Consider the following 22,552-nt stretch of genomic DNA (forward strand, 5'->3'; position numbering starts at 1 on the left):
GTGCCTGCACGTTGCTGGCAACCGCCCGGGATCCCGGTGCTCAAGGGTTTGGTTCCCTCACCGTGGCGACCCTCGGAGCACAGGAACTCAGCCTCACACACACAGATAAATACAGAGAGATTACAGGTGGGCGCGGAGAGATGGCTCAGCAACTAAGAACACCGGCTGCTCTTCCAGACGCCCTGGGCGCATTCCCAGCGCCCACACGACCACTCACAACCGTCCTAGCTCAGGTTCTTCTCTGACCTCTGTGGGCGCTGTACACCCACGCAAAACACCCTTACACTAAGAATAAAGCGAATCATTCCGGGAGAGAGAGAGAGACATAGAGGGGGCCACACCTGCTTGAGGACCCGAGCTTGATGCCTAGAGCTCACAGGGCTGAAGAAGAAAACTGACTCCTGCACGCTGTCCTCTGACCCACACGTGTGTGTGCCCACGTGCACGCACACACACAAACACACGAATAAATTCAGAGTAACCTTTAACGACATCAAAACCCAGCAAGTCCTGTGAGCAAAGCCGTGCTTTCTGTACTAAAGAAGGACGATGGTGGAAATGTCCGCGAAACAGAACGGCCCTTCCGTCCCAGAGGCGGGAAGAGAAGCAAGCGCTCCTCCGAGGAAGAGCGCCCGGCGGCGAGGCCGAGGTGTGGCCCGGGGGCGGTGGGGACTCGCCCAGCCGGTGTGAACTCAGACCTCGCCTCTGCGATGACCACAGTTGCCCGGCTAGCTCAGTCGGTAGAGCATGAGACTCTTAATCTCAGGGTCGTGGGTTCGAGCCCCACGTTGGGCGGCTCCGTGTTTTAGCTTGGAGAGAGGAAGCTTCACCACGGATGTCTCCGCATGGCCGACACCTTTCCCGGTGGCTTCGAAAGGGAAACTCCTGGGTGCCCTCAGACCCTGACCCTCCGCCCCAGCTGGGGCTCGGACCCTGCAGTTTTGGGTCTCCTTCCCCACCCTGCAGGTGGCTAACCCGCAGTTCGGTTTTGCCTGGTTCAGAAGGCTGGGGACCCGCCACAAGCCAAACGGCCGAAGCCATGCGCCTGGGTGTGTCCGAGGGCCGGCTTGGGCCCTGGCGCGTGGTTCAGGCCTCGGTGGTCGTGGAGCTCTTCCACAGCGGGATCGTCCCGGCTGGCGCGGCCGCGGGAGGGCGAGGCTCTGCGCTTCAGCGCCGCGGGTTCGAGCCGCGGGGTGCTGTTTTCCACCCGCGCCGTGGGGACCCCAGCCCTCGAGAAGACCCGCGACGCGGGGCCCGGCCCTTGCGACCCTTTCTACTCTATGTAGTCAGGCCGTCCTGCTGCGACCGCCCGGCTAGCTCAGTCGGTAGAGCATGAGACTCTTAATCTCAGGGTCGGGAGCCCCACGTTGGGCGGGATGGCATTTTTGGCTCGACGGTAGGATGGGAAACTTTTGGGTAGGCCCCGGGGGGTAGAGCGGGTTTGGAGTGGTGCGAGCGGGGCCTGCTCTGCTTTTGAGGCCCTGGGGGGGGGTGGGGCACCGGGCGGCCCCTGCGCCTCCCGCCCCCAGACGCAGCCCTTTCGGGCGGGCCCCACATCCCGGTCTCCTTTCCCTCCTACAGGCCTACCACAGGCCCCAGCCACCCCTTAAACACAGCCGGCGACCTCAGACCCCACGGCTCGTTGGTCTAGGGGTATGATTCTCGCTTAGGGTGCGAGAGGTCCCGGGTTCAAATCCCGGACGAGCCCTGCCGTTTTGACCCAGCCGTCGAGGCGGGGATTCTCAGAACCAAGGTCACCTTCGCCGCTCGGAAGGAAGGACCGAACAAACCCAAGTCCCCAGGGTCCTGGGGGTGTCTGTTCTGGCGCCCTCTTCCCTGGAGCTCCCACAGGCCACACTCCATGCAGAAGCGCGAGGTAGTTTTTATTCCAGCCGCGACGGGGTCGGCCACGTTGGCCCCTACGTCGACTGGTCAGCAGGAACAGCAGGAAGGTGTTTACGGCTGGCTGTCGGCAGTTCCGGCCGTTTGTGGGCTGGAGAGCTATGAGCCTCTGGCTTCAAGGATGGGAGCGGCCACAGCCGCTTTTCTTTCACGGGTGTTTGCGTTCCCGGGGGCCCCACCGCCCCCACTTCTCGGTGCTGGAAACACAGGCGTCTGCGTCCACCTGGGGCTGGGGCTGGGGCCACAGCTCAGTGTCCATCAGCGGGATCGGCTGGGGTCGTCAGAGCTGATCCGGGGGCAGAAACGATGGAAATCACACACACGCACACGCACACACACGCACACACACACACACACACCCCAACCCAGTGTGGGGCCGCAAGCACACCAGAGAAGGAGTTCTTAGACCTCCGTGGACACAGAAGAGGCGGCCTCGGGCTCCGGCTCTCAGAAGGCGGCCCGGCGGCCGGGGATGCGGGGAGCCGCGGCCGGCGCGCAGACAGGCCGGGCCGCCCACCCCGCTGCGGCCTCCGGAGTCCGTGCCCTGGCAGAGGAGGGGCTGTGCGACGCTGCGACCCCAGGTCTCCGCAGGGCTGGGAGAGCAGGACCTCGTCTCCTGGGCTCGGCGGCCTTCCAGCACGCCGTGGCGGGGCCCTGGCCAGCGTGCCACGCGAAAGGGCGGACAGGCTCAACAAGCGCGTGGGGCGCGAGGCAGGAGGGTCGCAAGTTCAAGGCCGTCCTCGGCTACACGTGAGCCTGAGGCAGCCCGGGCTACGTAACCACTTAGAGAAACCCGGGGTGTGGGTCTCTGTGCGGCCCCTGACTGCTGAGGACACCAGCCGGAAGTCTGCCGGGGTTCCCGCTCCGGAGACCCGCGTCTCCCAGGCCCCGAGGCCTAGACCCCAGCGAGGGCCAGCCCGAGCCCCAGCCCGGGGTCCGAACCCGAGCCTCGGTACGGAGGCGGGGTGAGGAGCAGGGGTAGGATGGGGAGGAGGAGGAGGAGGGGGAGGATGGAGAGGAAGAGGAGAGGGAGGATGGGGAGGAGGAGAGGGGGAGGATGGGGTGGAGGAGGAGGGGGAGGAAGAGGAGAGAGGAGCAGGGGGAGGAGGAGGAGAGGAGGAGGAGGGAGAGGAGGAGCAGGAGGATGCAGTCCCTCGAGGCCCCGGAGCTGTCGGGCGGGACGGGGACCTGTAGGAACAACTGCAGCTCCCGCTGAGTTCTCACACCGGGAGGAGGCTCTGGCGTCTGTCCCAGCAGGGGCTGCCTGCGCCCCTCTCCGCGGCCTGAGCCAGGGCGGACGCACGGAGGACCTGCGAGGAGCCGGGGAGCCCCGGAAGGAGCAGGTCCCCACGGAGCGGTGGGCGGAGGCTGCGGGAGCCCAGCCAGGGCGCAGGGGCCAGAGGGCTGTGGAGGCTCGGTCAAGGCGGCCTGGGGAAACACACCCGTCACGAGTCCTTTTAACCGTCCTCAAGGAGGGGGCACGGCGTCAGCCCCAGTGGCCTAATGGATAAGGCACTGGCCTCCTAAGCCAGGGATTGTGGGTTCGAGTCCCACCTGGGGTAGTGTAAACCTGCTTGGCTAGCAGCCGACATTTTGAGTCATACGATCGCCAGTTTAGACATGTAATATCTGTACTTGCGACGGAAAAAATCAATACTGGAGGGAAGAAAAAAAAAAAAAAAGACATCTTCATTAGAAAATGTGAATTCATGTGAGGTCTTTTCTCCTTCCGCTTTTTTCTATTTCTCTCCATCTTCTCACTCCCCTCCTCTTTCCCTCCCTTGGACTGAAGAGTGCAGAGCGGCTATTGGTCCGAGGTGGCGAGAACTGCCTGCAAAAGAACAGTTGCAGGTGCCTAATTCTATACCTTAAGCTCCGTCTTCAACCCCTTTGCCCAGCTGTGCTCAACAAGCCAGGAGATCATGGGAGGGGGGCTCTGTTTGGCTCGTGGGCGCTCTTCCCTAGACTTGTGTGGGAGCTCGTCTCTTCCGCCATTCAGTGGGGGTGATGACGTGTGCGCGTGTGTTCTCGTGGTGTGTGTGCGCGCGTGTGTGTTCATCAGCTGCCCAGCACCGCAGAAAAACTGGTGGTAATTAGTGAGGAAGTCCTGTTGAGGGGTGTAGTTTGGGACTGAGTAAGCACGTTCACTGTATAGTGGGGAGGAGGGAGCTGCCACCTCACCAGCCTTTTGGGGGAATGCCTCCAACAGCCCAGCTCACCAGATCCCATCTCTCCGAGGCTGGATCCGCGTCTCCCGCGGAGCCTTGCGGGGACCTAAGCTGGGATCCGTGGACTTTCGAGGGACACCTGCGATCTGTGTTAGTGACAGGACACTTGTCAGAAGTAACCTAAGGAAGGGCTTACTGTGGTCCATGGAGACAAGAAATCCTGGCGGCAGGAGCCTGAGGCAGCGGGTCACACAGTTAGGAAGCTGAGGCAAAGGAATGTGTGTGCTCAGCTTACACCTCCTATTCTTCCTCTTTTTCCTTTCCTTTCCTTTCCTTTCCTTTTCTTTCTTTTTCTTTCTTTCTTTCTTTCTTTCTTTCTTTCTTTCTTTTCTTTTCTTTTCTTTTCTTTTTTCCTTCCTTCCTTCCTTCCTTCCTTCCTTCCTTCCTTCCTTTTCTTTCTTTTTTGACACAGGTTTCTCTGTGTAGCCCTGGCTATTTGGTACTTGCTATATAGACCAGGCCGGCCTCAACGTAGCAGAGACCCACTTACTTATGCCTCCCTGAGTGATGGGGTTAAAGGTGTGTGCCGCCATGCCTGCACCTTTCCTCTTTCTACAGTCCAGTCAATGGTAGCACCCACAGTAGGTGAGGCTTCCTTCCTCGGCTACCCTAACCAAGACCCCAATCCTCCACAGTTGTGTTGGAAAAAAAAAAATAATAATCTTAGTGTTCCACAAAGGAGCACACGGACAACTTGAAAGCAGCTCTGCAAGGCAGTTTCTTTTTAAAAAGGGGTGCTCCAGAGCCCAAACTGGGGTACCAAGCGTGCTCCGCTAAGATGGCCTGTCTTCTACCCGTGATGTAGATGATGGTGGCGTCCGTTGGTGCTGCCTGACTGTGAATCTGCTGTAACTGGCTAGTGGGCCCAAGGGGCATGGGGACAGAACAAACAAAAAGCCACCATGGAGGTCCAGTTCCTCTGTGGTCTAATGAAAATGCCCTGAGCTTATCATTCGGCAGCCCAGCCGTGCTGGCGCCTCCTCTGCGCTTGCCATTTCCTTGGTTCCATTAGGCACCAGGCAAGGTGAAAGCCAGGAAGGAGAACAAAGTCGGGAGGAGAGAACCGGGACTCGTGAAATTCTGGAGGTCTGGGAATTCCCCTGGGAGCTCAGCTAGTTTTATGGGTGCCACCGTGTTGGTCCACACCATAGGGTGCATCAACCAAGATGGCAGTGAAGTCACATGGTTATGGGCATCATGATGACATCACTAACCAAGGCGATGACCTGCTTGTCTCCATGCTGATGAGGTGAAGATGGTGAGAACACGATATAGCTCTTTTTGCTAATTGTGAGCTCAGCCCCGGGTTAAAATTAGCCCCACGAGGATACAGATCTCTCCCGGATCCCTGTGTCTCACAGATTAAGTGTGGACAGTTATTCCTTTTCTTCAGAAAGCACAGAATTAGGTCAGCATGGAATTGGAAGATAGTACACATAGCCTAGGAATGCAGATATAGAGGGGAAAAAAAGGCAAAACAAGGAGACAGAGAATAACGTCCATGGTCTCAGCCCCAGAAAAGGGAGTCCACGTGTCTTGCCACAGATTGTAGCTGTGAACTCCAAGCAGGGTCGTGGAGAGCCCTTTGACCTCCCTTTTCTGGGGAGAACCCATGAGAGCCGCAGCGGGAAGAGCCAGGTGTGCCCAGGGCCCATAGGTGGCGCTGCTGTCCCGGAAGCAGAGGGGCTAGCTGGGGAGGAGAAAGCGACCCTAGCACCTTTCTCTCAGCGGACCCGAGAGAAAGCTAGCCATGGCTTGGGCTGGGATCAGACAGATTTGTGAATAGGGAATGGAGCAGGGCAGCCCCCGGGTCAGCCACAAGACTTGGATTTCCTGTCTAGGGGAATTTATTTCTTCAGAAAAAAAAATTTTTTTAAAAAAACCCAAATGTTTCCCATCCAGGGTTTTTGAGAGTTAAGCTACAAGACTTGCCTCCCTCCACAATAGAGGTTCCTTGCACGTTGATAACCAATCAGAATCTAAGCATGCAGCAATGGAGGTTTCTGGTATTCTAATTTTAAGCGCCTCATACATCTCCAACCAATTCCCTCATGGGGCAGTGCTGTGACAGGCACTTTTTCGCTTCCAGAAGTCACCAAGGCCACCTTCGGAATTATGGGTCAGGACTCCACTCCATGTCAGCGATAGGTCTCACTCTCTTATCTAACCGCTAGGGGTGCTTTGCCTTTCTGTGATTCCCTGCCTTCGTCTTTCCTGCAAGAGTTTTCTGGTCTCTAGGGCATTCTTTAGCTGCCTCTGGGATTGCTGATCAACTTTTTTATGGATACAAAGATATGTCGTTCACCTGACACACTCACCTGAGGGCGGGGCACTCTTCCCCTAAAGGAGGGAACCTAAACACTGGGTCAGATGGATCTGAAACCCTGGATGAGTTCCACAGCAAAGCCGTTTTTTTTTTTTTTTTTTTTGTAAAAAGCCCCAAATAGGGCCATTGAGCTTACTCCCCAGGTTGCCCTTGTCTCTCACCCCTGATGTGGTGATCATCCCCTTGGCTGGAGCGTAACTCTACAATCTAATGCAGTTGGCTAATTGGGACAAAGCGGAAGGGGGGTGTTATCTATTCACCCTCCCCCAAGCTTTCCCTGCCTTGGACTCTCTTTGTAAACTTTGCATACTTGATTAACTTTGTAAACCCTCAAGGCAGGATAGTAGCCAGTCACCCCAACTGGAAGGAGCTCCAGCAGACAGACCTCTCCCACCCCTCAGACTTCCCTAACGGCTGTAACTGTCATTTCCTGCCTGGAGAAGGGAGAGGGCACGGACCCCTACAAGAAAAATTCCACCAATCTCTGAGCTCTGCCAAGCTCAGGACTTGAAATCCCGCCAATCCCCACGATGGACATCTTCATCCTGGACATCCTCACCCTGGACATCTTCACCCTGGACATTGTTCTGCCCAGTTCACGAACCCCAAAAGACCAGGAATAAACAGACTCCGCTGTAAATACATGAGGTTCTTTTTATTGTAAATTACAAGCTGCAGCTTGGGCCCACACACACCCACCGCCAAAGCAGTGGGAGCCGAGCGCGCTGCACCCAGGTTAGTTGGGTGATATATAGATTCTGGTCCCTCCCAGCATGCCAAAGGCAGGGCTGATTTCTGCCTGGCAAGCATCTATTGGTCAAAATGTTACATTTTGAATCGATTGGCTATAGGAAGGTCCCCAGACCGTTAGTGAGCTGGTGTCCCTCCCTAGGGGGATGGTCCAGTTTCCTAGCAACTGTATCTCTAGTGGGTGGGGAAAGAATGCAGTGAGGTGGTCCTTCCCCTCAGGGCACTACTGGACTTCTCCACCCACATAGTTCAGGCCTTAATAATAGCTGCTAATTTATCTTTTGGTCTCTCAACATCTTCACCGCGGACCACTCTGCCCAAGAAATCCTATGTAAGTCCTGCCCGCTGTTCGGTTTCCTGCTGTCTTCTCCCAGGGGCAGAGGCATCCAGCCCTGGATTCATTCCTTCCAATAAATCTCTTTTATGAGATTTTCTTTCTGGTGTGACTCATTGGAAGAAGCAAAAAAAAAAAAAAAAAAAAAAAAAAAAAGCAATAAACCGAAGAAGTGGAGCGGGATTGAGGCTCCTGAGCTCAGCTGGGGTGCCTGGGGGCTACAGTACTTCTGCTGAGGAGGCTTCCTCTCAGAGCTGTGTGGCTCCGGGGCTCCTGAACCCCAGGATACCTTTCTATCTGAGCAGAAACCCTAACAGGGAGGTTCAGGAAACATGGACTTTTGTTGGATTAAATACCTTTGATAGAAAAAAAAAAATCATTCTCTCAGGCATGTCCAAGAGGCTTGTCTCCCAAGTGATCTCATCAGGTTGATGCTGAGATGGAGAGCCATAAGATCAAGACTGCAGTAGGACACATTTGGTCCATGACCCAAGATGGCCAGAGTGTGTTATACTGTCATCCAGAATGGTTGGTTCATGTTTGCCCATGCGCCCCAGGAAGGGCGGATGTCAGCCTTACCTTGGCTGACAAATCATCATGGCGGAGAGAAGCGAGGCTGTCTGTGTGTCATCACTATTAGCGTGTGTTTGGGGGGGGGGGAGTTATCCATAGCTATGCTATATGGCAAGAGAAAGTCTATAGAATGAGGTTGAATAGAGGCTGCTGTAACGAAGCTGATTCTTCTGCGCCTGACAAGAATTTTGGCCGTCTTACTTAGGACAGATTGCCAAGGAGACCTACAGAAGACTTTGGCCCTGCAGTCATGGCAACCAAACAGCAAAACTGCAGTGATAGGCAGGTATATCACAACGAGAATGGGGCTGTCAACACCCCCCCCCCCCCGTGGAAAAATGATATCTGGCTCTTGTCTGAGCTTTTATCACCTTGTCCTGTCCTAACCGCCACCGTCCCGACACATACGTTACAGGAAGTAGGAAGTTGCGCGTGAGTAGGGAATGTTACCATGCTGGGGGGGGACTTGTCAGCGATGGAGCTGCTGTAGAGTCGTCCAGGCTCCTGCAAGTCCTCACTGGTGCCCCTGTGAGTGACCTCGCACCCAGGTTCCCGTGAACCGCCCTCAGCAGCCATCCTATGAAATGACCCGGTGAGGTCACTGGCTCACCAAGGTGCCTCGGATGGAATGCTTCCTTTGCCGATGCCCTGTCTGTGTTGAGTAGACATTTCCGTACTTCTCCCCAGAAGTCGCATGACAGAAACAAGGCGGAGAGGAAGTTCGGGGTGGTGATGACATCATCCAGGGTCCCGGATTTAGGCGTATCTGGAAGCACAAACTGTCTAAAAAGATAGTTTAAACTTTGCAGTTATGTCCGTCAGAAGATTCTGTTTCTCTTCAGGCTGATTAAAGTTCATTTTCTACCACTTTCAAGTATCAGCTCTACTAATTCATGACTGTTTCCTTCTGGATTTTGCTTTGTAATTAACTTTGTGGGTTATTTGTTTTCTTTTCATTTGGGGGGACTGTTTTTGGAGATAGGACAGGAAGAACTTCTCTGCCAGTGAGTGTCTGCTGAGGATGGAAGAACTCATTATGACCCTGGGATTTCAGTTTTATCTGTAGCAGATGAATGTTATTGAGTAAGGTGCCATGAATGAAAAAATTTGGTCTATAAAATCTGAAGGCAAATTAGTTAGAGAAGCACATGTATTTTTCATTAGTTACTTTTGTGTTCCTAGAATGGGGCTGTCTAACAGAAAAACTTAAATTAGGGAGGGTTTATTCTTGGCTCATAGTTTCAGAGAGGCAGGCTGGTGGCTGCCTGGCCCCGTGTGCTTGGGTGGAGCATGTTGGTGGAAGTATGGGTGAAGAATGCCTTTTTACCTCATGACAGACAGGCCACAGAGCAAGGAGCAGACGGGATCCTCAGTCAAGGCACAGCCCCTAAGAGCACAGCAATGTGCCAGACCTAAAGTGTCCAGAGACAAAGCTTCAAAAAAACATACATTTCTTGGGGACAGCTGTATTCTAACTTTGTGTTTCCAAAAGACATAATTTCAAGGATGCAGGTGTCACTTCTGACTCAAAGTGTGTGGTTTTTAATTTTTTTTTAATGGACAGTTAATATTAATGCAGGAAAGGGAACTTCACAGTATGTAAGATCAAATGCTTTATGACTAGCTTACAATGAGACCTTTCCTTTAAAACATCTATAGGTTAAAAAAGTGTGTGTGTATGTGTGTGTGTGAGAGAGAGAGAGAGAGAAAGGGGGGAGCCTCATGTGGCTAAGCCTGGCCCCACTATGCAGCTGAGGCTGGCTTTGAACTCCTGATTCTCCTGCCTCTATCTCCCAAGTGTTGAGCTTACAGGAATGTGCCACCATGTCTGAAAAAAAAAATCTTTTATTAAATTAAAAAACGTATGTGTGGTGTAGCGCCTACGTGCACATCCATACACCGCTTAGTGATTGCAGAAGCCGAAGAGGGCGTTGGCGCCCTTGGAACTAGAGTTATGGGTGGGTGTGGGGTACTGTGTGGGGGCTGGGAGTTGGACCCAGGCCTCTGTAAGAGCAGAAAGTGTACTTTTTGTTTGTTTGTTTTTGTTTTTTTATTTTTTCCGAGACAGGGTTTCTCTGTGGAGCCTTGGCTGTCCTGGACTTGCTTTGTAGACCAGGCTGGCCTTGAACTCACAGAGATCTGTCTGCCTCTGCCTCCTGAGTGCTAGGATTAAAGGCATGTGCCACCATTGCCTGGCTTAGTCTCTTAATTCTTAGATGGCATCATATTTCTCAACAGTACTTGGACCAGGTAGGTAGGGGAGAAAACACTGAATTCTGATTTTTTTCTGTTCCAGAGGGTTTTGTGTGTATTTACCCCCAGTATTCCACCATCTCCAGTGTCGTTAAGTCCTGAGAAGACGCTGCCTAACTCAGGTGGCACATCTTTATTATCAGTCCTGGACCCCACAGAGCGCAAGGAGGAGAGAGGACAAACTGCTGTCTGCTCTCTAACGAGGCTCTCAGGGACTGTGGCCCTCGTGGCCACAGCAGCTCCTCTGAAGAGCTTGCCCCGTGACTCTCCCAGATGTCCTTCTGGTTCTGAGGGCTGAGCTCGCTCTCCAGAGCCTCCCCACAGACGGCAAGAACAATAACAAGTCTCACCCCTCAACCAACAACGTCTGGCCACGGAGAAAAAGTGAAGCAAATCCAACGCTTCTGGTGACTCGAGGACTGCCATTGGCTCTTAAACTCAGGTCAGTAGGAATTCATCAGGAACTGCATATTGGAAGTGAAGCCTTCAAGGGACACCCCATAGTCTTAAGTGGAGCCGTGGAAATGGTCCTGAGGTCACTGGCCATTGTTTATAATCACGCATTATAACCGGCGTTGGCCTTGTCAGGTTCTGGAATCCTGACGATGGGTAGTCCAGCTTTCTGCCCATACTTCCCCATTCATCCTTTCTGCTTTAATTCTGTAAGGTCAGCTCAGTGCACACAGCTGAAGTCCCGGCTCAAAACTCAGAGGTGAGCGCTGTAGACATGAGTCTAGAGAGCAGCGCAATGTGATTATCGCTCTGGGAGTGGTTTTGGATGAGGCTGATGATTAGGACCTGAGAGGAAAAAGGTCAGGAATGTGTGATTTTTTTTCAGAATAGACAGGATGGAGAGCCCATGTTTCCTCCCGATCAACATCATGATGACATCAGCAACACTGGGTGTAAATGCTTGCTACCTGTCAGCCCCTGTGGCAGCTCCTCTGTGTGTGTATTTGTTGTAGTTTTATATTTTATTGTTAATATAGATTACTTGTACAAAATAATAATGTCATTATGCCATTTTTACACATGTATAAAATGTACTTTGATCACCAGCAAATCATTTCATCTTTTACTATCTTTTGCATCCCCTCTGGTCTCCCTGTCCCTTGAGGTAGGTCCCCTTCTCCTTTAATGTTTTTTATTATTATGCATTATTAAAAGTAATATTAATTAATTAAGTACAGAAGATAGGATCTTTCTATATAACTCTAGCTATACTGAGACTCGCTATGTGGACCAGGCTGGCCTTGAACTCACAGAGATCTGCCTGCTTCTGGAGTACTGGGATTAAAGGTGTGTGCCACCATGTCCCTGGCCCTGCTTTTGTTTTTCCATTTGAAAAGAAATGTAGCTGGGCAGTGGTGGCGCACACTTTTAATCCCAGCACCTGGGAGTCAGCGGCAGGCGGGTTTCTGTGAGTTCAAGCCTGGTCTACAGAGCGAGTTCCAGGACAGCCAGGACTCCACGGAGAAACCCTGTCTCCAACAAACGAAATGTAGTTTTCTTCTGAGTCTAGCATATTTCACCTAACATGTTAATATTGTTCCATCCTTTCTCCTTCAGTTGCTCCAATTTTGTTCGTAGTTTTAAATAAAACACCACAGTGTGTATATACACACAACACAATTTCTTTGTTCATCGATCCCTTGGTAGACCTTTATATGAAATTGCATGTAACTTAGGCATCCCCAGATTGGCTAGGAGGCTGACGACTTTAAACCTTTGATTCTCCTGCCCCTGCCTTCTGCACACTGGGATTCCAGGCCACTACCTCCTCCCTCCTAACTCCGCTAGATCTTTTTACATCTGTAATTTGTAAAAATTACACTTCTAAAGAGAAAAACATTCTATGGTCAGGTACCTGTGGTCATGTCACCCATGAACTCTGGGAGGCAGAGTCAGGAGGATTCGAGGCCACCCTGGACAATACAGGGGGCCCTGTCTCAAAGAACAGAAGTAGTAGAAAGCTCAAGCAGCATGCTGTGTGATCAGGAACCCACTGACAGGAACCGCCATAAGCTGTCCAGTGTGCCTCCTGGGATGTCACGCACCCCATAAACAAGCTGTCTCACTGTGCTAATGAGGACGCAAAGCCGCTGCAGGGAGCAGAGGGCTCACGCTCTCACTAGCTTCTCTGACCTATTTCTCTGTAATTTTAGTTGTCCAGTCTTCACCAGTGTCCCCAGGCCTTAGGACTTAATCATCTTTGCATGCTCATAGTCCAATGAGAGGCACCAATCAGTCCAGCGTCTCCGAGTTCCTCCTCCTGGGCCTCTCCACGCAGCCCCAGCAGCAGCAGCTCCTGTTCCTGCTCTTCCTCATCATGTACCTGGCCACCGTCCTGGGAAACCTGCTCATCATCCTGGCCATCGGCACAGACTCCCGCCTGCACACCCCCATGTACTTCTTCCTCAGCAACCTGTCCTTCGTGGATGTCTGCTTCTCCTCCACCACTGTCCCCAAGGTCCTGGCCAACCATATCCTCAGGAGTCAGGCCATTTCCTTCTCTGGCTGTCTCACGCAAATGTATTTCCTTTTCATGTTTGTGGACATGGACAATTTCTTGCTGGCTGTGATGGCCTATGACCGCTATGTGGCCATTTGCCACCCCTTACACTACACAGCAAGGATGACCCTTCAGCTCTGTGTCCTGATGGTGGCTGCATCGTGGCTCATCGCTAATCTGAATGTCCTGTTACACACGCTGCTCATGGCTCGACTCTCATTCTGTGCAGACAACATCATCCCCCACTTCTTCTGTGACGTGACTCCCCTGCTGAAGCTCTCCTGCTCTGACACACGCCTCAACGAGCTGATGATTCTTACGGAGGGGGCTGTGATCATGGTCACCCCATTTGTCTGCATCCTGATCTCCTACATCCACATCGCCTGCGCCGTCCTGAGGGTCTCGTCCCCGAGGGGAAGGTGGAAAGCCTTCTCCACCTGTGGCTCCCACCTGGCTGTGGTCTGCCTCTTCTATGGCACCATCATCGCCGTGTACTTCAACCCCTCGTCGGCCCATTCGTCTGAGAGGGACACGGCAGCCACTGTGCTGTACACCGTGGTGACCCCCATGCTGAACCCTTTCATCTACAGCCTGAGGAACAGGGACCTGAAAGAGGCGCTGTGCAAAGTGGTCCACAGGACCTTTTCTGTTTCATGAGAAGATTGGGACCGATTCTTGTTGCATGTCACCTTTCAGCTTAGCAACTGGACTGTGCTAAGGTCAGTCAAAAACAAAAACAAAAACAAGTTGTTTCTCGTTTGTTAGGACACCCTCATTCACACACAGGTGCAGGAGTGAACTGACCAAGTGACGGGGCCTTGGCGCTTTGTTTGGGGTTCTAGGGATGGAACTCAGGGCAGTGCACATTCTGGGTAAGAGCTCAACCACTGACCTACATGCAGTCTGCAGTCATGCATACTCACTTTAAAATAATTTTATCTGCAAAGTCAAGTCACTCCTTTTTGTATGTCCATCTGTCTGTTTCTCCTGCTGCATGTTCCTATGTTCAGCATATGTTTGTGAATGTGTGAACAGAGGTCAGTCCGGGGTGTCATTTCTCAGGAGCCATACACCCTATTTTGAAGGCAGTGCCTCTCGGGGGACCTTCGGCTCATTAGTTAGGCGAGGCCGGCCAGTGTACCCCTGGAATCCGCTTGTTTTCATGCCCTTAGCACTGGGAACAAACGCCCTCCACTGTGTCCTGCCCTTTACAGTGGTTCTGAGTATCAAGTCAGTCCCTCATGTCAGGAAGGCGAACATCTCACAGACCGTCTCCGGTTTGCAATAAGACTTATTCTTGAGCTAAGCATGGTGCCACACGTAGAGGCAGGTGGAACTCCGTGAGTTCAAGGGGAGCCTGGTCTACATAGAGAGTTCCGGGCCAGCCAAGGCTACCTAGTGAGCCCTGTCTCAAATACAGACAAACAAAAATATCTAATTGTGTGTGTGTGTATGCATGCATGACATGGCATGTAAGGCAGAGGTCAGAGGACAACTTACAGGAGCCAGTTATCTCTTTTCAGCTTTGTGGGTCCCAGAAATCCAACTCACACCGTCGAGCCTTGTGGCAAGTGCTTTTATCCACTGAGCCGCCTCACCTGCCCCTAAGAGCTGTTCCGTTAAGCAGCCGTGTGTTACGGGTGCAGTTGAACGCTGAGCTCACCCGAGTGTCTCTCATGGTGTCTCCACACTGATAGGTGACCCAGGAGCCCTGAAGAGTGGGCAACGGTGTCGAGCGGTGGATGGTGGAGGATTTACCTCGGCCTCCTTCGCGTGTCCTTCGTTACGGTCTTCACAGAGGTCGGGCCACAAAAGCACTTTGTGAAATGCGAGGACCACCTTAAGTAACAGCATGTCAGCGGGACATGACTTCAGGCCCCCAAAGAGGAGCTAAGGTCGTGTGCGGGGTGTGAGGACAGCAGCATTCGATGTTCCCTCTGCTCAGACTCGCCACCAGGTCTCTCCAGACCATGGATGCTCTGGTGAACCAAGCCCAGGGAAAGCCCTTCCCCACCGAGCCGCCGAGCCTCACGCACACTGCTCCCGCCAAGTCCTTAAGCGAAGGCAACAGTCAGCTTCCGTTAAAAGAAGAGCAACAAAGGCAGCAGTGCCAAACGGATGCAAAAGCGTGACTGGAGCTTCTGTTTGCTTTCAAGCTGGGACAGCACGGGGTGGGGAGGGGGGACGCTGCCTCCCAGAGCCATCTCCTGCCCTCTTCACAGCTCCTCAGAGTGTCTACTGGAAGACAGTTTTTTGCCTTTTTTTTTTTTTTAAGAAAATGAAGATACTTATAAAGAGGAAAGAAGAAACATTTCTAAAGTCCCACAGACACATTGCTCAGCCCCTGTGTCTTCTCATCGACCTCGCTTTCCTTTGCAGTTGCTTGTGTCTGTCTAAACATCTGTGACGTAAGATTTTGCCGATGTGATTTAAACTCCGTCTAAACCCTTGTTTCTTCGAGGGTGCTGCTACCGGTGTAAAACATGTCCCTTATGAAATATATACGATCTGGGGACATTTGAAGGAGAAGCAAAAGCAAGGGGCATCACTTTGCAAGCCCACCACCCAGATCTGAGCTCTGTCTACTTTCCTAAAATAATTCTGCATGTGAAATATCTTTTGTATCTACTTTCATTTCCATCTAACCTTCTTGCTATGTGTTTATTTTTAATAAAGTTTTGGGGATTTATATATAAGTTTATTTGTACAATTGTTTTGTCTGATGGATGGACGTGCACCATGGCCCTGTGCCCAGGGACACCTGGAACTGGAGTTACAGGCAGTTGTGAGCCACAGCGTGGGTGCTGGGGATTGAGCTTAGGACCTTTGCAAGGGCTCTAACCACCGAGCAACCCCTCCAGCCCACATCTGACATTTTAACTGTAATGAGATTTGACAAGAGCAGGAACAGCTAAGCCTGGCTGAGGACTGAAACCCTGCTGTTGCTCAGCCTCTAAGTTGCTTTGTCTATTATATTAGTGTTTTTTCCAGCACTTGGGTGTGTGAAGCACTCTACCGCTGACTTAGATTCCAGCCCACTTTTATAATTACCCTTTGAAAACCTTACTTTCTCTCTCCATCTGTCTCTCAGATGGATTTTGCTGTGCCCTTAAATTACCATTTCTCAGGCATGTGCCAGGTCGTGAGACTTTGTTGTTTTGCCTTAAGAAAGTGTGTGGTGGCTCATACCTGTAATTCCAGCACACAGAAGGTAAACACAGAAGGATCAAGATTCTATGTCAGCCTCAGCTACATCAAAAGTTTGAGACTACTTCTGCTCCAGGAAGTCCTGTTTCAAAACATTGGCTAAATGTAATTAATGCAATCCAGGTCTGTAATTTCTCAGAAGCACGGCTGTTGTTAGTTTCTGTAATAAACTTAGAAACAGGCCTCTGTCCTTCACTCCCCTGTAAAAACAAGGTTTCCACCTCTGCTGTGGCCTCTGGCAGACAGTTGCCCCTCCTGACCCTTGCCCTCGGCCACATGAGTTACAAAGGAAAGATGTGACGCTCTCCTGTAGAGTCTATGCCCCCAGCAGACCCTGCATGCTGTGGCCCAGGAAGAGCACAAGGAGAGTGGGCATGAGAAGCAGCAGCTGGTGCCAAGTCCTGGTGCCCACAGTGGACACACGGGCCAACAAACAGAAGAAGATAGAAGTTGCTGCTTCTTAAAGCCACTTAGTCGGAGGTGCGGCTAGAAGCCTCAATGATTGTTACTACAGAGAATCAACAGGGTTCATTCTACTTGGTGTTGAGACTAGGTCTTTCCCCTGAGCTGTGTGTGTGTGTGTGTGTGTGTGTGTGTGTGTGTGTCTGTGTGTTTATATATCAGAATATGTACTTTCATCTGTTGGTTCTGTTTCTCTAGAGAACCCAGCCTCGGAAGATCATCGATTTTGTTGAATAATGGCAGCTGGGCGCTGCCCTTTGCTTTTCTGAGGCAAATGTCACATCGTTTGCTGGCTCTGGTCCCAATGCTCCCAACCTCAGGAATGCTTAGTACAATTTGTTTATCAGACATTCACCCACTGGTGGATCAAGATTCGTGTTTTAAAAACTCTTTCCCGTCCCGTCAGGATTTTGCAGAAGGCTCAGTGTATAAGCGCTTGTGCAACGATGAGGAGTGAGTCCAGACTCCTAACCCATGGAGAGCCAGGCTGGGGGTGGCTACCTGTAATCCAGCCTAGGGAGGCAGGGGAGGGAGAGCCCCAGGGCAAGTTGGCTAGGTAGACTAGCCAGAATCGGTTCCCGCCGAGTTCAGCAATCTCAGGCGGAGAACAACTGAGGAAGCTACGTGATTCGGTGGTCTGTGTGAGACAGGCCCCCACAGTCTCCTGTACTTTAATGTCTAGTCCTTAGTTGGTGGACGGTTTAGGGGAGGATTAGGAGGTGTGGCCTTGTTGTGGGAGGTGTGCTATGGGGATGGGCACTGAGGTTTCAGAAATCTCCACTAGTACCCCCCCCTCCCTGTGTCTGTGTGTCTGTCTGTCTGTGAATCAGGATGTAAAGCTCTCAGCCACTGATCCAGAGCCCTGCCTGTCTGCTTTCCAATATGATGATCATGGACTAACCTTCTAAAACTTAATGCAAGGCCCCAACTAACTGTTTTCCTTTGTAAGAGTTACCTGGCCATAATGTCTCTTCACAACACCAGAACAGTAACTTGGACATCTGACACCAACTTTGGGTCTCCAATATGCATACGAAATCCCATATATACACATACACACCCACCCCAACACAAAGACATACCCCCTGTACATACAGACACACACACACTCCCAAATGCACACAATACAAACAGACCCACCCACATATACACATACACACATGTGCACACATACACAAACATACGCGTACATATAAACACATATACACAAACACACATGCACATACAAACACACACACATACACACATACACATAACCACCCATCCGACACACAAACAGGAATTCTTTTTGTTAGAAAGTAGGCACAATTTTTGTGTGTGTGTGATGTAAAACTATGAATCTTGAGCAAAACATGACTGAAAATAGAAAGTCATCAGAAAATGACTCAAATCTGTCCCATCCAGCGGGAGTTCAACGAGTTCCTAAGGAGGGGGCGAAAAGAATGAAGCAGAGACAAGGAGACACAAAGAATGAGAGCAAGTCTATAGTCTGATCTCGCTCTCGTTTATTTGAAAACTTTCACACAACTTTATAGGGAGAAGGCAGGAAGGGAAAATGTGTCAGCAATATAGTTTACAAGACATAACAGGGTGATTGATGATGATGCAGAACACCGCAAGAATGTTTACTAAAAGAGATGCTACAAGAATGTCAGCTAAGATATCTCAAAATGTCTAGCCTGACGCACAGATGTCTCATAGGTTCCGGAAACGTAAATCTCTCACCTATGACCTTGTTGCAGCTGTCTGTAACTTTCCACTAGCTGGCCTTGGCTCCCAGCATCTCCTCCCTTTCTCAAATAATTTAAGAGGCTAGCAGGTAGGTTCTGAACATGAGGTCTTTTGAAGACAGTGGGCATTAACCAGAAGGGGGAAGTAGAGATCTGATCCTCCCAGGGCGTTTTGCAGCCTTTTTGGGTGTCTTTTTGGGGAGGAAAGGAAGACCCCATCAACACCTGAGGGTATCCCCAGCAGGTTGTGGTTAGGGGTAATCAGACACCAACCTCTATGCAATCAGGTTTGCTTCTCGGGGAACTCAGAAGCGGACAATTGGGTCCTTCCCCTGCGGTACCTTGTCCTACACCCCTATGGTGCCCATGCCACATCAGGCAAGCATTTATCTGAGTTTTATGCTGTTTTCATGAGAGCCAAACACAATGAAGACCCATGTGATGGACTGTTACCAGTTTTCCTCGGGCTAGGGTTAGCCTCTGTCAGCCAAATCAAGTCTGTGATAATGAACTTGTATGGGTTTAGATGCCAGGGAGTCAATTTCCTGTTTTACAAAGCTAGTAAGCCTTTGGATGGCCCATGGGCCGAAAGATATGAGAAGGAAGCCCACCATGGGTCCCAAGATTGAAGGTAGGAGAGTAGTGAGCCAGGGAGAGGTTGAAAACCAATTATGAAACCAACTTTCCTCTTGTTCTCTCTGTCTTTTTCTCCTCTCTAAGCCCTCTCTAACTTTAGCCATGCTGTCTTTCACAACCCCAGAACAGTCCATGTAAAAGCAACATTCTTCCTTGAGGACAGCCCATAGCAGTCATCTTGACTGGCGGGGTCTTCTTCGACATCTTTATCATTCTCAGGAGAAAACTCCTCATCCACTTGTCATACCAGGTGTTCCAGTAGCCATCAAGCTGCATCACTTTCCTTCGGAAAAATACACAGACAGCTCCTCGTCCCCATATGAGTACAGGGTTGGGTCCATGCCATTGATTTGTTAAAGGATTCCTCCATTTTACTTTAGCAAAAGTTTTTGTTTGTTTGTTTGTTTGTTTTTCTGCATGCTAAAATTCATCTGCTGTAGGTTTACCATGCTTATCCAATTTTTAAAAATTCATATCTATTTTTTTTTTAATTTAGGTGTCCAGGGGAGTGGCTCCCCCTTTTTTGTTTTTTGCAAGTAAATCTTAATTGTTTAGTGGGCACATTCTAGCATGCCTAGTCCTTGAGGATTGTAAGGTATTCCAGTTATATGAGAAACTTGAAACTGTTGACAAAATCTTTTAAAAGATTTGTTATTATATCTTGCTTCATTGTCAGTTTTTAAATTGCTTAGGAACTCTTAGAACATTAAAAGCCTGTAGACAATGAGCAATAACATTTTTTGCAGCTTCTCCTGGTTGAGGAGTGGCAAAAATAAATCCAGAATAAGTATCTATACAAACATGTACATATTTTAATTTTTAAATTTAGGAATATGAGTAATACCCATTTGCCAAATCTGATTTGGAATCAGTCCTTTTAGGATTGACTCCCAAACGAGGAAGAGGCTGAAACAGAGGACAAGAACTGCAAGCCTTGATTATAGTACGTGCCTGTTTCTTAGTCAACCCATACTTAAGTCTCAAGGTTTGACTATTAAGATGATGCATGTTATGGACATCCTGGGCTCTTTTTAACTGTGAACAATAAGCTTTGGTGGCTTTATCTGCCAATGAAAAAAAATTTTTTTAAATAGGGGTCCTGGCAAATTAGAATGAGCCCTTAAATGTCCTATGAAAAGGGAAAGTTTCTTTCTTGTATCAAGTTTTGAATTTGTAAAAATAAAATTCCAGCAAGAGAAAATATCTGAATTTGACCTGAAGTCTCTATCTAGGCAAAGACTGAGCTACATATGCACTATCTGAAAAATGTTTAAAGACTGCTTATTAAAAACATGAAACATGGCCAATACTGCAGATAACTCTGCTATTTGCGCAGATGTGCTAGACACTTGAAAAGACATTGTTTTTCTTTTCATAAGTACAGGCAGCAACACCAGATAATGAATCATCAGTAAATACCGTTAAAGTATCAACAATTGGAATAACTTTTGTTTAAAATGGAAAGACTATAGGTTGCATCTATAAAAACTGAATTAATTTATTTTCTTGTGGCGCAACAGGTTGGACTCTGTCATAATAAACTTACATATGTTAAAATGCCATATTTTTCAGATCTTTGACAAGTCTGAGAGCCAGCATATTTGAGTTACTCTTTTTCTACCTTTATCATCTGCTCTAAACTGCATCCTATAAAACAGGATGTTATAATCTTTAATTTTGGCATATATTTTAAATGTATGTTTTAGAACCAAATATTAGGTAGATCTGTATAGGCAAACTTTATGGTTACCCATTTTAATATTAACCTTAAAAAAACCAACCTAAACAAAGAGATTAGGTAAAATTTAATTTGTACTCAACTATAATCTTTAGCATAACTTTAAATCTGCTCTTTTTAAACTAAAATCAAAGCAAAAATTTTTAATTAAACATAATTTATAAAGGGGCTAGCAAATCTTATTAATCCTATCATATTGTATTAAAACTTAACAGCAAAAAAATTAAAGGACAAAAGTTTTATTTAGTATTAAACAGAGAGCTATATTTAGCCTGCAGCCTTCAGCGAAAATAGACTATTCTGGCCATACCAAATCCATTGGCCAGAAAGAAACAGCATTAAATCATCTATTTTAGGTACTGGCAGCCAGGCATATATTTTATATAATTGTTAACAATGATCTGAATATAACCATGCATAACCCTGTGTTCCTTTTGTCCTGTAAAAGAACCTAAGCAAACATTTTGCATTGAAGAATCTCCAGCCTTTTTAATTGAAGAACAACATATTTTATAGGGTTTTTTTTTACATGACATATTGTAATAACTGCAGTTTTTGTTTAATTGGCTTAAACAGCATGACTTGGTTTTATTTTGTAAAATTAATAAAATAAATAGCAAGGTCTTTTGATCTCCCCCAGAGGGTTGAGAAACTGTATTTAACTTTTTTGTTAGACTGTCCAAAGATTATTATTTTAAAATACCTGATAAATTTTTAAATGTTTTAGAGTTTAACTCTGATGGTCCAGGACCAAATTCAGGGGTGTTGATTTAAACTGTCTCATGTCCAAAAATATGAATATCGTCAGTCAGATTTTAAAATATCATCATTTTAAGTCCACATATAAACACATACATACATAGATTCCAGAAGGAGCAGAGCCCCCATGTCCCCTTCCCCGGGACCTGGGGCGTCCCCCAGACTCCCTTGATCAGATTGGAAACTGTCCAAGTTTTTTAGACCTCGAGAGCAAACTGAAACCAAAAATAAAAACAGACAGCCAGCAGACAAAAACAAAACACAGAGACAAAGACAAAAAACAACTGCAAGTGCCTGCTTTTTAAACATTTTTAATATTTTTTAAAACCTGTTTTTGTAATATTAAAACAAACCATTTTCTATAGGAGTGAATTTATAGAGCATAACCATGATTTTAAAAGTCAGAACTAAATTTAAAACTCAGAATTTATCAGTGCACACAATTTAATCTTTAAAACTAGAAGTGGCTTCATCCCTTTGGCCCACTCGGACTGAAGCCCGTGGGAGGAGGGATGAGCAGAGGAAGGGGGCAGGGTGATGCCGCTGAGCTCAGCAGCCGATTCTGAGGGTGTGAGTGTTCCCATCCACCCTAGTTCTGTACAAGCCATGAAGCCATCCAAGCCTAGCCCGCTGTAGGGGAGGGGGAAAAAGAAGTGCAGTGTCCCCATTCCTCTGCTCACTGAGCTACGAGCTATGGGCCCCCACTCTAAGCTTTCTACCCGGCACGCCTGGAGGTCTTTTTGTTGTTGTTGTTGTTGTTTGGGTTAGAGGGAGACAGGCACAGGAGGCCAGTCTGAATTATGAGACTTGGCAGTTTCTTCCTCTGACTGTTTTATACTCATTATCGAGAGCTTGTCTCCTAAACTATTTTTTGCTTTTAAATTATACAAATCTGTTTGAGCTCCTTTATGAACATTTGAAATAACCTTAGAAATACTTTTTTTTTTCCCTGCCTGTTTGGCTGCTCTAATGTTTCAAGCAACTCTTTAGCTTGTGATTTTCTTTTTTATTTACCCCTACTCCTCGTGTCTTGAAGGACTCCTTGAGACCCTGAAAGAAGAAGTCATGCTTATCCAACTCTTGTCCCATAATCCATCGTTCTGACTTACCTCTCGGATCAGACTCACAGGGGGGTGGCTCTG

At 49.1% G+C, this 22,552-nt stretch overlaps 1 protein-coding gene and 3 non-coding genes across 4 annotated transcripts; all 4 read left to right on the forward strand.

Moving 5' to 3' along the window:
* The first annotated feature begins 722 nt into the window (after nucleotides 1-722).
* On the forward strand, nucleotides 723-795 carry Trnak-cuu (transfer RNA lysine (anticodon CUU)). Its single transcript has one exon. It is a non-coding gene; the product is annotated as a tRNA-Lys (tRNA).
* An 841-nt stretch (nucleotides 796-1,636) lies between these two features.
* Nucleotides 1,637-1,708, forward strand: Trnap-agg (transfer RNA proline (anticodon AGG)). The gene has a single exon. It is a non-coding gene; the product is annotated as a tRNA-Pro (tRNA).
* A 1,683-nt stretch (nucleotides 1,709-3,391) lies between these two features.
* Trnar-ccu (transfer RNA arginine (anticodon CCU)) lies at nucleotides 3,392-3,464 on the forward strand. Its single transcript has one exon. It is a non-coding gene; the product is annotated as a tRNA-Arg (tRNA).
* A 9,132-nt stretch (nucleotides 3,465-12,596) lies between these two features.
* On the forward strand, nucleotides 12,597-13,535 carry LOC110545963 (olfactory receptor 1361-like). Its single transcript, XM_021632454.1, has one exon. It carries the CDS (start codon nucleotides 12,597-12,599, stop codon nucleotides 13,533-13,535), a length of 939 nt encoding a protein of 312 aa, XP_021488129.1.
* The last annotated feature ends 9,017 nt before the right edge of the window (nucleotides 13,536-22,552 follow it).

This window comes from Meriones unguiculatus, chromosome 11 (genome assembly GCF_030254825.1).
Source record: "Meriones unguiculatus strain TT.TT164.6M chromosome 11, Bangor_MerUng_6.1, whole genome shotgun sequence".
In the NCBI taxonomy this organism is placed as follows: Eukaryota; Metazoa; Chordata; class Mammalia; order Rodentia; family Muridae; genus Meriones; species Meriones unguiculatus.